The 16,488-nt window shown below is 33.8% G+C and overlaps 2 protein-coding genes across 2 annotated transcripts; both read right to left on the reverse strand.

The window, feature by feature from the left end:
* Window positions 1-24: 24 nt before the first annotated feature.
* LOC141668073 (putative LRR receptor-like serine/threonine-protein kinase At1g53440) lies at window positions 25-9,797 on the reverse strand. The gene is made up of 24 exons (XM_074474764.1): window positions 9,459-9,797; window positions 8,717-8,891; window positions 8,523-8,594; window positions 8,036-8,104; window positions 7,836-7,907; window positions 7,674-7,745; window positions 6,925-6,996; window positions 6,778-6,849; window positions 6,576-6,647; window positions 6,412-6,483; window positions 6,241-6,312; window positions 5,861-5,935; window positions 5,637-5,702; window positions 5,449-5,511; window positions 5,335-5,373; window positions 5,201-5,250; window positions 4,741-5,096; window positions 4,400-4,595; window positions 4,190-4,321; window positions 3,067-3,188; window positions 2,457-2,667; window positions 2,113-2,350; window positions 1,139-1,289; window positions 25-448 (listed from the first exon to the last, which is right to left on the reverse strand). The coding sequence occupies exons 1-24, from the start codon at window positions 9,628-9,630 to the stop codon at window positions 80-82; spliced, it is 3,060 nt and encodes a 1,019-aa protein (XP_074330865.1). The 5' UTR covers window positions 9,631-9,797; the 3' UTR covers window positions 25-79.
* A 697-nt stretch (window positions 9,798-10,494) lies between these two features.
* On the reverse strand, window positions 10,495-13,888 carry LOC141667012 (trihelix transcription factor ENAP1-like). Its single transcript, XM_074473298.1, has 2 exons — window positions 12,780-13,888; window positions 10,495-10,825 (listed from the first exon to the last, which is right to left on the reverse strand). The coding sequence occupies exons 1-2, from the start codon at window positions 13,576-13,578 to the stop codon at window positions 10,812-10,814; spliced, it is 813 nt and encodes a 270-aa protein (XP_074329399.1). The 5' UTR covers window positions 13,579-13,888; the 3' UTR covers window positions 10,495-10,811.
* Window positions 13,889-16,488: the final 2,600 nt, after the last annotated feature.

The following is a 16,488-nucleotide window of genomic DNA, read 5'->3' on the forward strand; positions in this document are numbered from 1 at the left end:
AGAACATACTATGATCACTCGGTATACATCTATAATTTATTTCAACAAACTACAAAGAGATATATTAATGTGTAGATATCTACTCAAAATTCACATCATACAGATCAGTGAGAAGTTTGCTAGTATCCTTACTTGGTATAGAGATTGAGGAATCAACCCATGGCCCTTCCATTGAGGATAGTGTGTGGCTGTCGTGTGAAAGCCTTTCAAAGGCTTTAAACTTCATTTTATCATTTGCGGTGGAGCGAATGAAAATGGGTGCTTCGACTTTCTTGTTTCCATCTAACATACTTACAATCGAAGACATGGATGGTCTGAGAGTAGGAGTTGGATTAGAGCATAGTAGAGCAATGTTTAACATATTCATCGCCTCTCGTTTGGAGTAAGTTGTGCCAAGAATTGGGTCTACGAGTTCCAAAAGATTCCCCTGCTCATGAAGGACGTAGGCCTGAAGACATTTAGAGTAAAAGAGGAAGTGAGTAAAAGGAATAATATGTGTTTTCTTCCATACCTAAATAAATAAATATAAACAGCATGAAGGTAAAAACTTATGACGTGTGATGTAATTTTATAAAAATCTACAGCATTAAGAACTCGGTTTCAACTTCCAATTTCCAAAGTCTGTATTATTCAGTTTTTGAGTTATAATGCAGACATAGAATAAAATAAACTGTAGATATCTATAATCTACAGGTGTGTGCAAGTTCTGTATCCTGATCTAATTGGTCCAGCAGAGCTAATTTATGAATGTGACTCCAGCAGTCCAGCTTCAGCTTATAACACTTGCACACATTAGAACCGTAGAGAATCTTAATCGTTGCTTCAGCACTACGCCGTTTGTATAAGCTACTAAAATACACAAGCAACCCAACAATTTAACTGTAATTAAAACTAGTTATTCTCCCCGATTCTTATCTGAAGTTGAGGGGTTTCGAAGATGTGCCAGATTTTGGAGGTCTGTTTCAAGGCAACTTTGCATGTGGCTAAAGTGTGCTACGCAGGCCAGTTTTCATCTAGCCAACCAAAATATTAGTGCAAAATTTGGTATGCAAAGGCATACCGACAGGGAAGTGTGTGTTTGACAGAAAAGCAGAGCAAAACATAGAATATTTAGTCAATGAAGCAGTATATAAGTTACCCAATCAAGAAGGTACACAAACTCTTGTTTTGGCATGTAACTTGTGTTGCTTTTCCCACTAACAATCTCCAGTGCAACAATTCCAAAACTGTACACATCTGCTTTATCAGTCAAGTACCCCCGCATTGCATATTCCGGAGCCATATATCCTCTGGCATGGATAAAATCAAAAGTAATTACTTTCAAGAGTTTAATATTACAAGTTCAAGACAATCCTTATACCAACTGAACTTATAGGAAGCTTACTACCAGTTACAGAAATTAATCAGTACAGTAAAAGCATGTATAATTGAAAGCGACCATTGCCTACATTTTTTATGATCAGTGAACGATGGACTATGTGGAAGCAAGCAGACAGTTCGTTTCTTTCCGAGAAAAATCTTCTTAAGATCCTTCCAACTCCATATTTAGAAAAACCAGTGCAAATCTTTTATACTTAAATTAATAGAAATAAATACCAGGCACTCATTGATTTTTCCCAATCTACGAGTAGCTAACTATGCATATGGTTTTGGTTGAAATATTACTAGGTTCACAAAGACAAATCATAATCAAGAGGTAAGGAAAGAAATTTAGAGTTATAGTGAAACTGCCTATTCTGCATCGTGGACAATATAAAATTACCTAGCACTCAACTGTGATTGTGGAAACTTTGGGACCAGTCATTATTTAGGGTTAGATATGATTAAGGTTTCTATTATTAATTATTACCCCACCACCCAAACATATGCAAGCACACACACAATACTTCAGATTCGTGTTTGTTCATAATTCTGACTTAATTAAGATGGAGCAGCACAGCTTTTTTTTGATTGGTTTGATTTGCAAGAATAATATATAATTACCTAGGTTGATGGTTAGAACAGATCAATAACCAGAATTATGTTTTACCAACTCTTCATAGAGGTAAGATATTTTACCCAGATAATAATTCTATACAAAATTTGAATATCATTAAAACATGAGAAACTCACCTTGTTCCAGCAATTCGCGTGCTGATATGGGTGTTCTCTTCTTCATCAAGCTTGGCCAAACCAAAGTCTGATATCTTTGCATTGAGATCTTTATCAAGCAGTACATTGGTGGCCTTTATGTCTCTATGAACTATTTTCAACCTTGATTCCTCGTGAAGATAAGTTAAGCCTCTTGCTATCTGTAATAAAATCTTCTTTCTCGTCACCCAGTCCAAATTAAGTCGTTGTTTATGAAGACCTAAAAGATGGAAGACTGAGTGAGAGTACTGAGAGAACGTGAGATAACAAACGTAAACTATAAGGTAAAGGGGTACACAAAAGAATTATTCCAATTTATTATTTACCAAACAGGGCTCGAGCAAGACTGTTGTTTTCAAGGTACTCATATATCAGCAACAACTGGTTTCCTTCAATGCAACATCCATAAAGCTTAACAAGATTTGGATGCTGTAAAGCAGATATCATGCCTATCTCATTAATAAATTCACGGTTTCCTTGTTTTGATTTGGAGGACAGCTGCTTAACCGCAATTTCTTGGCCATCTGGTAGAATACCCTATAACCGAAACCATAAATATAACATTTGTTAATCTGGAATTAAATTTTAATATTTAATAATAATAATAATATATGGTTTGAATATAAAATAAAAAAATGCAGGCATATTATGCCGTTTTCACTTTTCAAAGCATGACCTGTATATTCTGGGATAGTGTGAGAACAGCTTCAATATAAAAGAAATTTTAAGCAAAGTGTTTAATGGAGGCTTATGTATATGCAATGATGTGAGAGATCAACTTGATTTCGAAGAACTTTTTTAAGCATGGACCGCACCTTCAGAAATACTGTGAAAACAGCTTAAATCTTGAAGGAAATTATCAGCAAACTGTTTGCTGTAGGCCTATGTATATGTGTTGAGTGAGACATAACCTCAATCTGGAAGAAACTTATGTACCTTGTAAACCGGTCCAAAACCTCCTTCACCAATCTTATTTGCATGGTCGAAGTTGCTAGTTGCAGATTTGATATGCCTTAAACTATAATAACATGTCTGTTGTTCTATTGCTCCTCGTAGTTCTGAACAGAAATATGAATTAAAAATTGACAAAAACTGCACAGGAAATGCATTATAATTTGACATGAACACAATATATGTAATATTAACATAAATGATTCTCTTTCAAACATTCTTTCGAACTTGTGCTTGATAAATGTTCATCAGCCGCAGTATCCATGTAACTCAATTTAGAAACATGGATAATAGCTGCACATCTGTTGTTTGCAGCAAATGAGCAAGATAAATTTTAATTTCCACACTACTATTTGAAGCACATTTTATTAAGGGAAATTAATTTTATTTGCATCTTATTTTTTTAATTGCAAATTTTCTCTGGACCGTAATCCGGAGAACGAATAGGTAGAGTTCTGGATTTTGCATCATTATTTCATGCATCAAGCACCTAAAGTTAGCTGGCTTCACTCAATTATAATCCACATATTCATATTTGTAATCACCCTATATTCAGTAGCTATTGCAACACTCGGACTATTATTTCACACTTTGATGCAAATTTTTGTATTCTGGGCACAATGTTTTTTATGGCAAATTCATTTTTCTCAGCATCTATCATTTTTGCTGATAAAGAAAAGTTTTGCAGCACATAAAACTGAAATTAGACAGTTTAAATACTACAACAGCTGCAAGTTTTCATCTTATAGTTAGTTGGAACTGGATGTGAGGTGATTAGTTCAGCACTCCCGGACATCATCAACTAGGTTCTTATAAATGTAACACTCCAAACTGAAGGCCTTCGGCACAGATAAGTACAAACACAAGTTAGATAAGTGATTCTCCAGTAATTCTATTTGAATTACTAGAAACAAGTGATAAGTTAACTTACATCGGCACATTATCTAAGTGTCTTAGTGCGAGTTAAAGTTGCACATTAACTTATATCGGCACATTATTTAAGTTCGGTTTTGTCCTGTAATCTTCCCCTCCTACAGTTGGAGGTTGCTTATCTAATGCATTCACAAAAAAATATCAGCACATTATTTATGGTGACAAGATATCATACCTTTATCTTCAACATCTTTTCCTCCTAGGAAACCTTTCATCCAGACTACAATTAATATCGAGACAAGGCCCACAAGTGAAGCAACCACAATCCCAGCAATAGCTCCAGTTGATAGTCCCCCCGTTTCGAAGTCTATCAAAAATAACAATTCAAATAAGAGACTAGGTAGTGCAACATAGGTAAAAACCCTAAAAGTTAAGATGTACTCACTTGGTGTTACTGAAATTGCTGATATCAAAGGTCCATATACACCTCTATTAGGTACTGCAGTAGTCCCCTTCCCTGCCCAGTACAAGTGAATTTCCAGAGTGCTACCATTAACAGTAACATCCCGCTCCAAGGTGATATTCTTACCTATTCCTCCAGCTTTCTCTGCAATATTAAAGTCTTTCCAAATAACATTTCCCTGTTGAGAGAAAAACAACTTAAACTCGGGCAGAAAGCTACACCTATCCTGTTTTAAGGCTTGCGAAAAATTTCAACTGATTCCTTGAAAATTGTCATCCCGAGGTATAATTAATTTCTACTAAAATACTTAACCTCTTACTCACTTGGATAGATACATCAAAAATGCGCTTCCCAATGCTGCTAAATGTCTGGTCAGCATAGAACTGTATTTCAGCGAAGTGAAGGCGGACTTTATAACTACCTTTACGCAAGCAAAGGCCATAGTACTTGAGTGAAGAAGGGGAAAGGCGGGCTGTTTGATAAAATTCTTCTCCGGTCACATTCGTCTGTCTAGCCACAAAATTGGATCTGTCATTATATATGAAAACACCTGTACTGCTATAAGCCCATCGTTCTGTAGGATGAAAGTATGATGCACCTTCTGTAACTAAATCATCTTCATACTCGTTGCCTCCTGATTCTATTTTGGGTCCACCGCAATTAATAAACAGCGAATGATCTGAAAAATTAACAAATACTACTATAATTCTTTGTAGTTGCCTACAAGCTAAAAGGTACTTCTGCACCACAAAGTTGAACAATTTTATATGTTTAATCACTCACATTGGCTTGTTTCGGGGCAAGGGAGGTCCTTTTTCATGCACCACAAAGTTCTAAAATTGACAAACATTATATTAGTTGGGTCAGTGCTGATGATATGCAAAAGTAATACATGCCAATTTAATAAGTAAATTTACGAGGGGCTGGTTGAAGATGAATGGCTAGCAACTAAATTCCTGCAAAACAGATCAATGGTCTGTAAGTTGTATAACAATGAAAAAAATCAAGAAACATATTATGAATGCACTTACACTCTTGACGCCTGGCATCTATATTGAGATGTTGGTTGGGTAAAATTATTGTAAGATACATCACTGCAGTGAATGTGGACAGGAAAATAGCAAATAAGAATGCTGCGCCGCATCTATAATTAAAACTTAAAAAGAAACTTCATTACAAAATATTAGAAAGGGTATACAAAACTAGAAAGTGTACTGACAAATTTTTTTTGCTGTCAGAAATCCAGCTTGGTATTACCCCGCTTAGTAGATTACTATTTAAAAACCTGCATCCAAAGACGATCGTCACATAAATGAGTATATCATACAAAGACTTTTACAGGCCGAAAAAGCTCCAGACAAAATTTAAGGATTCATATTTCTGCTTTGTCGCGAGTATAAATTTCTAGATAAGCATCTTAGGAACAATTATACAGCTACGTACAAAAAGTTCAGGCTGGACTCCAGAGACTGAATTGAATCTGGAATTGGTCCAGACAACCTGTTAAAGCTCAAATCTCTGCAAAGAATAGAATTTGACCACAATAAAGAATATATATTTCGAAGTACATAATCAATATGTTATAAGTTGGTAGGATTTCACTACTAATATAGTTGTTCTCAGTACAATCTTGAATAAAGCACTTTCAACATATTGTACAGTTACTTAACTTACAAATACACTTATTACTAATGCTGGTGGCACATGAACTGATTTGGAAAATTTATAATGTCCTTAAGAACGAGCACTGAATATAAGAGTACAATATTGACCGAAGTCTATAATAAAATTTAAAAAATGAACAGCTCTAAAGGTCAACGTACAAGGTATTTAAAATTCTCATCTCTGCTATGTATGGTGGAATTGAATCTTTAATTATGCAACTTCTCAGTATCCTTCATGACAAAATTTGAAAAGTAACTTGTTACATCAGCAGAAACATCAATCACAGATAATGCACTGATAGACATAATGAATACCAATGATCAACTCACAAGTACTTCATATCTGCCATGCCTTGCAGATCGGGGAAGCTTGAAACAGACCCATTTAAATCAGATATCCGCCTGCAGACAAAAATCGCAGTAATGTTTTCTTAAGTTCATATTTTCACGTGTATACACTCATAACGATTTAAATTAATTCCAATTTCGCTCACAGTTCTTGCAGGTTTTTTAATAGAGAGATACTAAAAGGAATGGGACCCTCCATAGATGTACCTTGAAGATTCCTACAATATATTAAATGAAGCTTCTCAAAATGGTAATGGATATATATGTGTGATTGACTGTGTCAAAAAACCTATAGCCAAAAAATGAAATATCGACAATTCTATAAAAGAATATCAAAAAAATTCTTACAATATGGTCATCTTAGTCCAATTTCCAATAAAATCAGGTATCTTTCCAGACAATTCGCTCCCATCTATCCTACTGCAACCGACAGATATTTTAGACATCGCTGAACATATATTTTGGGACAAACAATCAATATTAACCATGGCTTACAAGTCTGATAGATTCTTTAGAGCACTAAATGACTCCGGTATTGTTCCAATGAAGTTGTTAGAAGAAAGAAGACTGCATTTCATTCCAATGAAAAGACATGTTTAGTATAGTTATTAAATATGACCTGGAGACACATCAAGCTTAAATGAAACGATAATGAGGAAAAGAATAGGCAAGAATAATTTTGCAAATTGCAATATTAAGGCACATAGAGTAGTCTAGATCTCTGAGTTTGACTTCTGACACGACTTTTTAGGGTTTTGAACTTCAAAAGAACTTGCAGCAGTCACTTAGACGGCGCCCGTTCATCATACATTATTTCCTTATGGCACATAATTTTCTCAGTCTAATATCTATCATTTTGTGATAAACATTTGGAACCTTAGTAGTTACTACTGGGTGTATATTTCTGATCAGTTTACATAATATATTGTTATCATAAAAGTCAATTAGCTTTTAAGTAACAAGATTTTCAGAATAACTACTTACAGTCCTAGTGATAACTATTGTGACAATTTTGTCAATTTCAGGTTTAGGTTGCTGTAAAGCCGAAGTTTCTAGTTGATACACTATGATGTCATCATTCAGATTAAAACCTCGAATACAGAAAGAGAGCATCTATGATGCACGTGCTTATGGAAACTATGATCAAATTTTAGCCTAGCACTATCCTGTGCTGAGAAAAAGAGAAGGTTAATCGAGGCTAAATCTAAGAAAAAGACCATAACAAAGATTAGAAGTAAGCTTACAGTCTCCTGAGACTCTTCAAATTTCCAAGCTCCGGAGGAAGAGTCCCTCCTAGCTGATTATCTTCCAGGATCCTGTGAGTATTAGTTATAAATAAGTGATTCAAGTTTAAGGCAACAGTACAGTAATATGAAGAATATGTGTCTATTTGTTTCTCTACTCACAGCTCTTCAAGCGTATCAATATTAGCTATTTCCAGGGGAATTGAACCACTGATACGATTATCCAGAAGGCCTCTGCAGTGTAGTTACTATGTTACCAACAGTTGAATTGTAAATTTGTCATTCTTACAAAGCAATGGCATGAAGACAGTTAACCAACTATATAGCCGAACAAAGTCTCCACATAAAATAAAAGCACTTACAGAGTTTTGAGAGGAAGCTGACCAAAAGAAATGGGGATAGTTCCATTGACATAGTTTTGAGTCAGATCTCTGTCGGTGATAAATTTTTAAAAGTTAACAAATAAACATAAAACAAATTTTGCAGGAAATCTCTGGATTTGTTAAATCTAGTACTATAGAATGTGTCGTATATAGTATATGATCTCATTAAAGTTTTCTTCTAATACCTTAAGGTTTTGGGGGAGTTGATTATTTAACACAGAAAAGAGCCCGGTTTAGGGTTCGGTATTGGTTTAGATTGTTGATATTTAATTATTTTTTTGTATGTCTGCTGTTGTTTAATTGTCCATTTATACGAGTGACGGGAGAGTGAGAATGTTGGAGATAGTATCTGGTATTCAATTAAGACCTCCTTCTAACACGTTCAAGTTTTAAGAGAGCGCATGCTACGATAATGGACAGCAAAGTCAATCGCACGTATATACTGCTATTTTAAATCAATTCTTACAGTTCCTGGAGGAAGGTAAGTTTTGAAAATTCAGAAGGTAGTTCTCCCGTCAAATTAAGTCCCTTCAGCTGGCTGCAATGTAAATAGAGTAAATTAAAGACAGAAGCGCTGGGGCATGTACACAGAATCTTTTTTACTAAGATAAAAGTAAGCCAAAATAACTTAAAGCAAGTTTCAATGAAGGAAGAGCATACATATTGGTGACATGGCAAACAGAATTGTTACTGAATGTGCAATCACAAGTCACATTGCTAAGTGCCTGAGGGATGTTAAACACAACACTCAAGCCTCCACCCCCACTACAAGAATTCCTTTTAACGTCCCAATGTTTAATATTTAGCTTCGTAGCTATTTCTTCAAGAGTTTCAACTGTCACCACCACACAGGTTAACAATAAAAACATATAGGCAGTAGTTTGTTTTTGTTTAGCTAGATCATGTAAAAACAATGTAAAATTCAAAGTCAATCGATGCCAACTTGTTGTGAATACATGTGCAATACATAAGGTGCATGCACGGTTACGCAAGTCAAGCCGGATATCAAGTCAGACATGGTGAGTTTATGCAAGTGGACCCAATAAGGGCAGTTGACATGCGAGTTCAACAATGGTACTCTAGTTTGTTTATACACGATCAGAAGAGCTAGCTTAATTATTCATACACTGAGATTGTTTGGTAGATAACTTAACAAACTGAAATTGTAACCAACATATTTAAGTTCAAAGCACATGTCCGGATTGAATGGTTCCAAAAACTTTAGCATTCAGTTTCATAAGTTTTAGATAGCAGTATGAGAAGTAATTGTTACGAAATGTTCCAGATTAAGAAATGGAAATTTATGTGAACAAGAAGTTACACATTACACTTGATCTAACAATTTTCATTGATGGGGAAAGACAAGTTAAAGGAGGCAAATGAAGTTTATATAACTACTAACCTTCTTCAGGAGGCAAAAGTTGAGCAACGCATCCCAATTCATGGATGAAAACAAAACTAAGAAGCACATGTACAAATATGAAGCAGCGAAAGGAGAATGAAACAGTTGTGAACTTAACTCTAGTACTAACATTACTATGGAAATGATGGCGCCCCATTAACTTACAACTCATTGTTTTGATAGTTGTAATATATCAAGGATCCTCAAAAGTGACAGAATAGATGAAAGACCGAGAGAGAGTAGTAGCACTTGTATTAAACACACGTGAGCAGGTTAACCTGATTTTTGATATTTTAAGTTCTTTAAAAAGGAAATGAAATATATGGAGAGGGGAGGGGGATGAGGATTCTGTGAACTATCATTATAATCACAGGAAAATACTAATAAGAGGGACTTTCAACTGTGTGCGTAAATGTTTTTAATTCCAAATACCAGCAACTAGCTTGAAAGTAAAAAAAAAAACTCAAAAGTCAAGGCATTTTCACAAAATTATATAGTAAATCACTAATACTGTATTTTTGTAATTAAATCAGATCTGGACTCATCATAATATACTAGTTGCAGTTTTAATACAAAAGTCAATCCTCAAGGAATTTAACAGGAAAAGTATTATTATGGTTAAATATTTGTTTATTCCTCACGTTTTCCTTGTTCAAGTTTATATAGTTACAGAAAAACTTTCTTCAGTTTAGAAAATATTAGCTTAAACAAATTTATGGAACTACATTAACGTTTAATTTTTGTCGTCATACATAAAAAATGCAAACAACTTATAATAACTCTCCAATGATAATGAGATACGAAACATTTTTTATATTTACTATCTGAAGATTCATATCAAAGCAATTACTAGATATAATCTTAAGTTGCCTAGTTTGTTTGAAAGTAGTATACTAGTTCGAGTAATTGCCTAGTTGGAGAGGGAACCTTTTACATTTTTCAAAACCACCTATTTCTACCATCCCATTGTCATAATTTAAGCTTGATAATCTTACTCTAGTTCTCAAAATGTTAAAACAAACAAAAGAAAAAACAATAATCCTCAACATTTTAACTCCAATTATAAAACTGAAAAAAATAATTAAAATTTGTACATGCTGTAAAAACCAAACTACAAAATTTGTTCTACTGGTTCGCAATGTGCATGAATTGTTATAATTGAGGACCCTCAAGTTTCTATCCATAACCAGTAACAACACATAATTATAAAAGCAACCTTGTCTCCTCATTACTTAGACAACATCCTCCTTTTCAAAATCAGCCATAAACTACCACATGTATTTCGCCAGGGTCATCACATAAGCTTTTCTTTCAATAAGAATGACCACTAAAGTCTTTTCCAAATTGGCTAAGCTAGTGATAAATGTCTGCACAACAAAGGAAATGAAACTATTTAGATATGAATAAATAAATGGTCAGTAAATAAAAGTGTACAAATAACAAACATGTGCAACTTGTAAGTAGTTACGATCACTCGTTGGGAGAACGCTTCTGATTTGATCATCAACACCAACAAAAGAAACATATCATGGTGTAACACATGTAGATAATTAGCATTTTCCATGTGCCTTTTCTATTTTATTTTCTTATACAAAAGGGTGCTAGGTTTTTAGGTTCTCCAAACAACAGCCTACTAGAAACACAAAAGAGAGAGAGACGGTGAAATGTCATCAACCTAATCATCTAAGGTCCAAAAACAATCAAATGTTGTTCATACTTAAAAGTAATGCTTCTTTCTCACGCAGGCAGCTATAGGAGTCATTCCACTAGTTATATTTACCATCCTTAGTTTCTAAGTGCAAGATGTAGTATAGGTAAACTAACTACCTATATAACTAAAAATACCAAGGAGCAACATCACAACAGCAAGACTGATAATTGCAAGTAATCTTGTAACTAGGTAAGGAAAGTTTCAGCCACATAAGACCTTAAACAGACAATTGCAATGTGCCTTAAACAGAGATTTTAAGTGTTCTCTTCCTATCACAGAGATATATTTATGGACTTTGAGATAAAGCACAAATGAGATGAGACACTGCCAAGATCATTGCACAATAGAGAGACCACTGCCTCCAACTATGTCTGATTATTTGACACTTAATATCTTCAAAACCAGCAGTACCTATAATATCTATACTTTTCACGACCATCAACAAAGAGCAACAAGTAAACAACATTCTTTCTCCTTTAAAGGTAGAAGAAACGTATAGAAAAGTGTGGGAGAGTTTAAAAGACCAATGATTGTCTATCTAGTGATTATCTATTAACACAAGCAAAGCACAAATTGAACCACAATCGAAAAATTAGCTAGCCCGAGAAAAGTTTAAAATAAGCATATGTATATAATATAAATAAACTTATAAACTACAAGCCAACACGTCATCAAATTGAAGGCTTTACTTACTTTGACTTCCATGTAAAGGTGATACATACATAAGGGGGAATAAGATAGAATATTACAGACATGAATACTTAGAGGGAGCACAGAGCCATTAAAGACAATTTAAAAAATACTTGTATCAGATCAAGTAAGCACGTATTGAGTATTAACAATGGAATACTACTCAGCTATAAAAAGGAGAGGATCCATTTGCTATGATACTAAAAGCAAAACACTCTGATGGGATGACTCCTAAATGAGAACGGATGAGCAAACTTACAAAATTTCATAATGGTCAGGTAAAGCTGAAAAAGAAAAGATGACAAGATCTTCAGCACCCTACGATGATCACACACACACACACACACACTATATTCTAATCCACAAATGTTTAGGATCTATTGTTTCATCTATATGATTAGGTATATAGATCATATATCAAACTAGCAAGCTAATTCACAGTCATACAATTTGGCAAAGAAACTAGAATCAGTCACAAGATAAATTGCGACTATCACAAGTTATACTAGAGGCAAGATACTAGAAACTACTTTGTGTTCACGAAAAAATTCCTCACCGGTGCATACCAAAAGTGAGAATTCAGTAGTTCGGAAATCAGCATAAAAATTTAAACCAAACACCCAAAAATGACTTAAAAATAAGACCAACCCCACCAAATAAACAAATATTCTTGATAGCAGCAAAAGGTAATTAAGTAATTAACTATTACAAACACATTGATGAAGTATAAGAAACACTAAAAATTAAAAACATCAAACAATAATGGTGACTATCATGGCAATTTAAAATCCTGAAGCAATCAAATAAGCAACAAATTCATAGCGCACAAGCCTAATATCACATTAAGCAACACCGAAACACACAAAACGGAATAACAAATATTAAAATAACTATATTCACAAAGACACGAGATATATTACCCTCAGAACCAGACCCCGAGCGTTTGGCCTGCTTCACCTTCTCCAACTGCACCTGCGTATCCATCAGCAGCTGCATCCTCTGGACCTCGAGATCCTTCGCAAATTTCATTCGCTGCTTCTCCAACTCAATAATTTGAAGCTGCTTCGCCAGCTCCACCCTCTCATACATCTCCCCAAATCTATTAATAGCTTTCGCCAGCATCTTAACTCCTTCAGGCTCCTTTCCTCCGCCGCTCTCCTCACTAACATCTTCATCTTCCTCATCAACTTCCTCCTCCGCCGCAGCAGCCGCCGCCGCCACCGCCGAATAATTCCGCCTAAAATACGAATCATCGACAACCGAAGCAGCCGATCTCTTCTGCGGCAACGCCACCACCATCGCATCGCTCTTCTCGCCTCTCTTAATCGGCAACGCAACCGCCATCGGCGGCGACTTGATCTCCGTCATCTTCGGACCGATGAGAAAATCCAATTGCTCATAAAACATCCAATTACTCACCACAGCACCGTTGGATTCACAAACCCTTGCTTTCTCAACCTTATACTTCTTCTTCAACGTATCGATCCGGTTCTTACATTGCACATCCGTACGTCTAGTCTTCTTATTATGACCGTGCCGTGAATTAACGGCGTCAGCCACCTCTTGCCAGTCTTTTTGCCGGAGATTCCCGCGATTCAGCTCAACGTACCGGCGTCCCCAAGCATCGACGAGAGTCGCCGTCGCTTCCTCGGTCCAGCAGTCTTCACGGAACGCAGGTGATTTTGACGGTAACGGCGAAGATTCCGTTAAGTCAGCCATGGTTGTTAAGAGAGAGATAGAAATGTAATATTTGACGAGAGAGATAGAGAGAGAGCGCGTTGGAGAGGAGAATTATAATTTGGATGGATTTTAAGTGGTGCGGTGAGTTCTCCGGGAAGGGGGCGCGTATGTACGCGCGGGAGTGGGGGAAGTTGGGTGATACGATCTAGGTAACCGGCTCGGTTAAGTGGTCGTAACATTGTTTTATTAGGTAGACGGAAAAAAAAACCGGCAGAGTGATTGGATGGACTGGACTGGGACTGTAAAGTGTAAACCTATCTTTTGGATTTCCGGTGCTTTAATTTTAAATATTCACTTCTCTTTTAGAAAAATAACAATTATTATACAATGCGATAACGATACGATTATCAAGTTTCATGAAAATACGTGTACAAAAATATCGACATGATAGTCGGATTTAGTAAGTAGATGAATGCGAGTATCTATACTATACTATTATAAGCGAAACATGGTTTCGTTTGGTTAGTTGGTTAACACCTTCCTAAAATAGTTAACACTTTCCAAAACAAAGTTAAAATAAATATATTTTATTTTTAAAAAATTAAATCATGTATTTGATATAATTACAAACTCTTTGAATGATAATCCTACTTGATTTATAATCGCACTCAATTTCTTTTTCACATTTTCCGTAGGGAACCAAACACTTCCAAAATTAATTTTAATAATTCAAATTTGTAAATAACAATTTATTAACAAATCAAGAACAAATTAAAAAAAAATATTTACCACATCATCCACATACACCAAATCAACCGCATACACTGCTCCGATAAGCGCCCACGGCCGGATGGCTTTTTATTATTTAAACTATTTAAAATTTGAATCTGTCAATAGCATGATATATAAATTATTAACTTTTTCATGAATTTCAATAATACATATTTATTATCTGCTATAATTTAATTTTATATAATAAAAAACAATAAAATAATAAATGTTATAATCAGTTTGTGTATCGCACGGGTTATAGGTTAGTATTGATATAATAATCGTTGAATGTATATAAATGTACAAATATCGTAAGTATCAACATAATTATATAAATATAATTGGAAATAATGTCAAAAATAATATATTTATTATAAAATTATACCACAATGATAAGTTCAAATTACGACCAATTGTAATTTTTTCAATTTGTCGTTAATATTGTTCCGGGATATATAATCTTATCTTTATGAAATCATTTTTTTTGAAATATTAGAAAATTATCTTCAATTAGAGTTTACCTCAAACTAAACATCCAATATATATAAACATTATCATCTCGCAAATTGTACATGATATTTATTTAAATAACAACCGAGTTTTTTATTTATGCATGTAACAACAAATACATATTCTACATGATTCGCGTATTGATTCTAAATAGTATAATTAAGTGAATTTATGAATAAGACAGAAGAGATGGTGTCTTTAATCCTAAATTCAATTATGAGACATTATAACATTGTGGATATACTTCATTTTAGAAGACTTTTCCTAGACTTGCGCAAGTGTCCCAATACCAATATTTCTAAAATTCTTCACCAATATTTATGTATGTTGTCTTAATACTTCAACAAGAATTATGATGCATCATCTTTCAAAAAAAAAAGAATTATGATGCATCAAATATTTCAACAAAAAATGCTTATTAAGTTCCAATATCTAAAAATATTTCGGCGCATAATATATATTTTATATTATCATGTTTTTAAATACAAATTCCAGAATTGTTCAAAAATACATATCAAGTTATGTTGGTATAAATTAACATTTATCCATTACCCGATTATCAAGTTTATACTAAACTAGCATACATACTTATTTAATTATATTATTTCATTTAATGATATCATATGTTTTGTATATAAATATAAACGAACATTATATGCAAATATTATCGATTGTTAAATTTAATGAAAGCGTATATAAGTAATTTCATCATGATCGTCGAATTAAATACACAAATTATAGTTCTTTCATTTAGTGAATGATAATAAATTTCTTCTTGTTTAAATATTAATAATTGTTAAATTTTAAGTGTGTTTAGGGTGATGACCTAAATATAATTTTAAAAAAAATCAGAAGAAAAGATCTATTTCAATTTTTTTCACAAAAAAAATCGACGTAATACACATTTATGATATGTATATCACACGAATAGACATCAAAATTAATTTATTCTAATTCTAGAGGACATGTCGATATAAAAAATTCACTTTTAACCCCAAGGGAAGCTATGAATATTATGATCTTCATTTTACCAAATCTGCAATATATGTTGTTTATCATTCATTAAAATTTCTTGTCCACTCTTTATTCTGCTTTCACATCATTTATTGCGACTAATATTTGGTTCTAAATCAAAATAGGACCTTGATGTGTGTACCAAATTATCATAAATGTTTATGTTTGTCTTCCTAGATTAGCATTATCAGATTCTATATCACATGTATCAAGCTTCAATTTCTTGACACGTTCATGCATTTTGTCAACCTTGACTTCATATGTACCCACATGACAGATACAACTACTAAAATCAAAATACATTTCACTATAATTTCACTTTGTGTTATTTAGAGATGCGTAATGCTCAACTAATTCATGTTGACCAATCAAATAATATAGTACTTTATTTTTTTTGTCCAACAATTTTTAACAAATTCACGCCGGATATGTGATATCATACATTGATGCAATGTTGAAAATGCATGCTTGCAAAAGTACCTGGTATATAAGTAATGTTGCATAAACAATATATATGGTAGTCACATAATCGCGATGAGGCTTGCAATAAGCAGTTAATAAATAACATATACAATTGATAGATATTTTATATGCGCTTATAAAAGCATATTAAATATGTAACACATGTGTTATAAGAGACATGCATAATTATCT

Source organism: Apium graveolens, chromosome 6, assembly GCF_009905375.1.
Source record: "Apium graveolens cultivar Ventura chromosome 6, ASM990537v1, whole genome shotgun sequence".
Taxonomy (NCBI): domain Eukaryota; kingdom Viridiplantae; phylum Streptophyta; class Magnoliopsida; order Apiales; family Apiaceae; genus Apium; species Apium graveolens.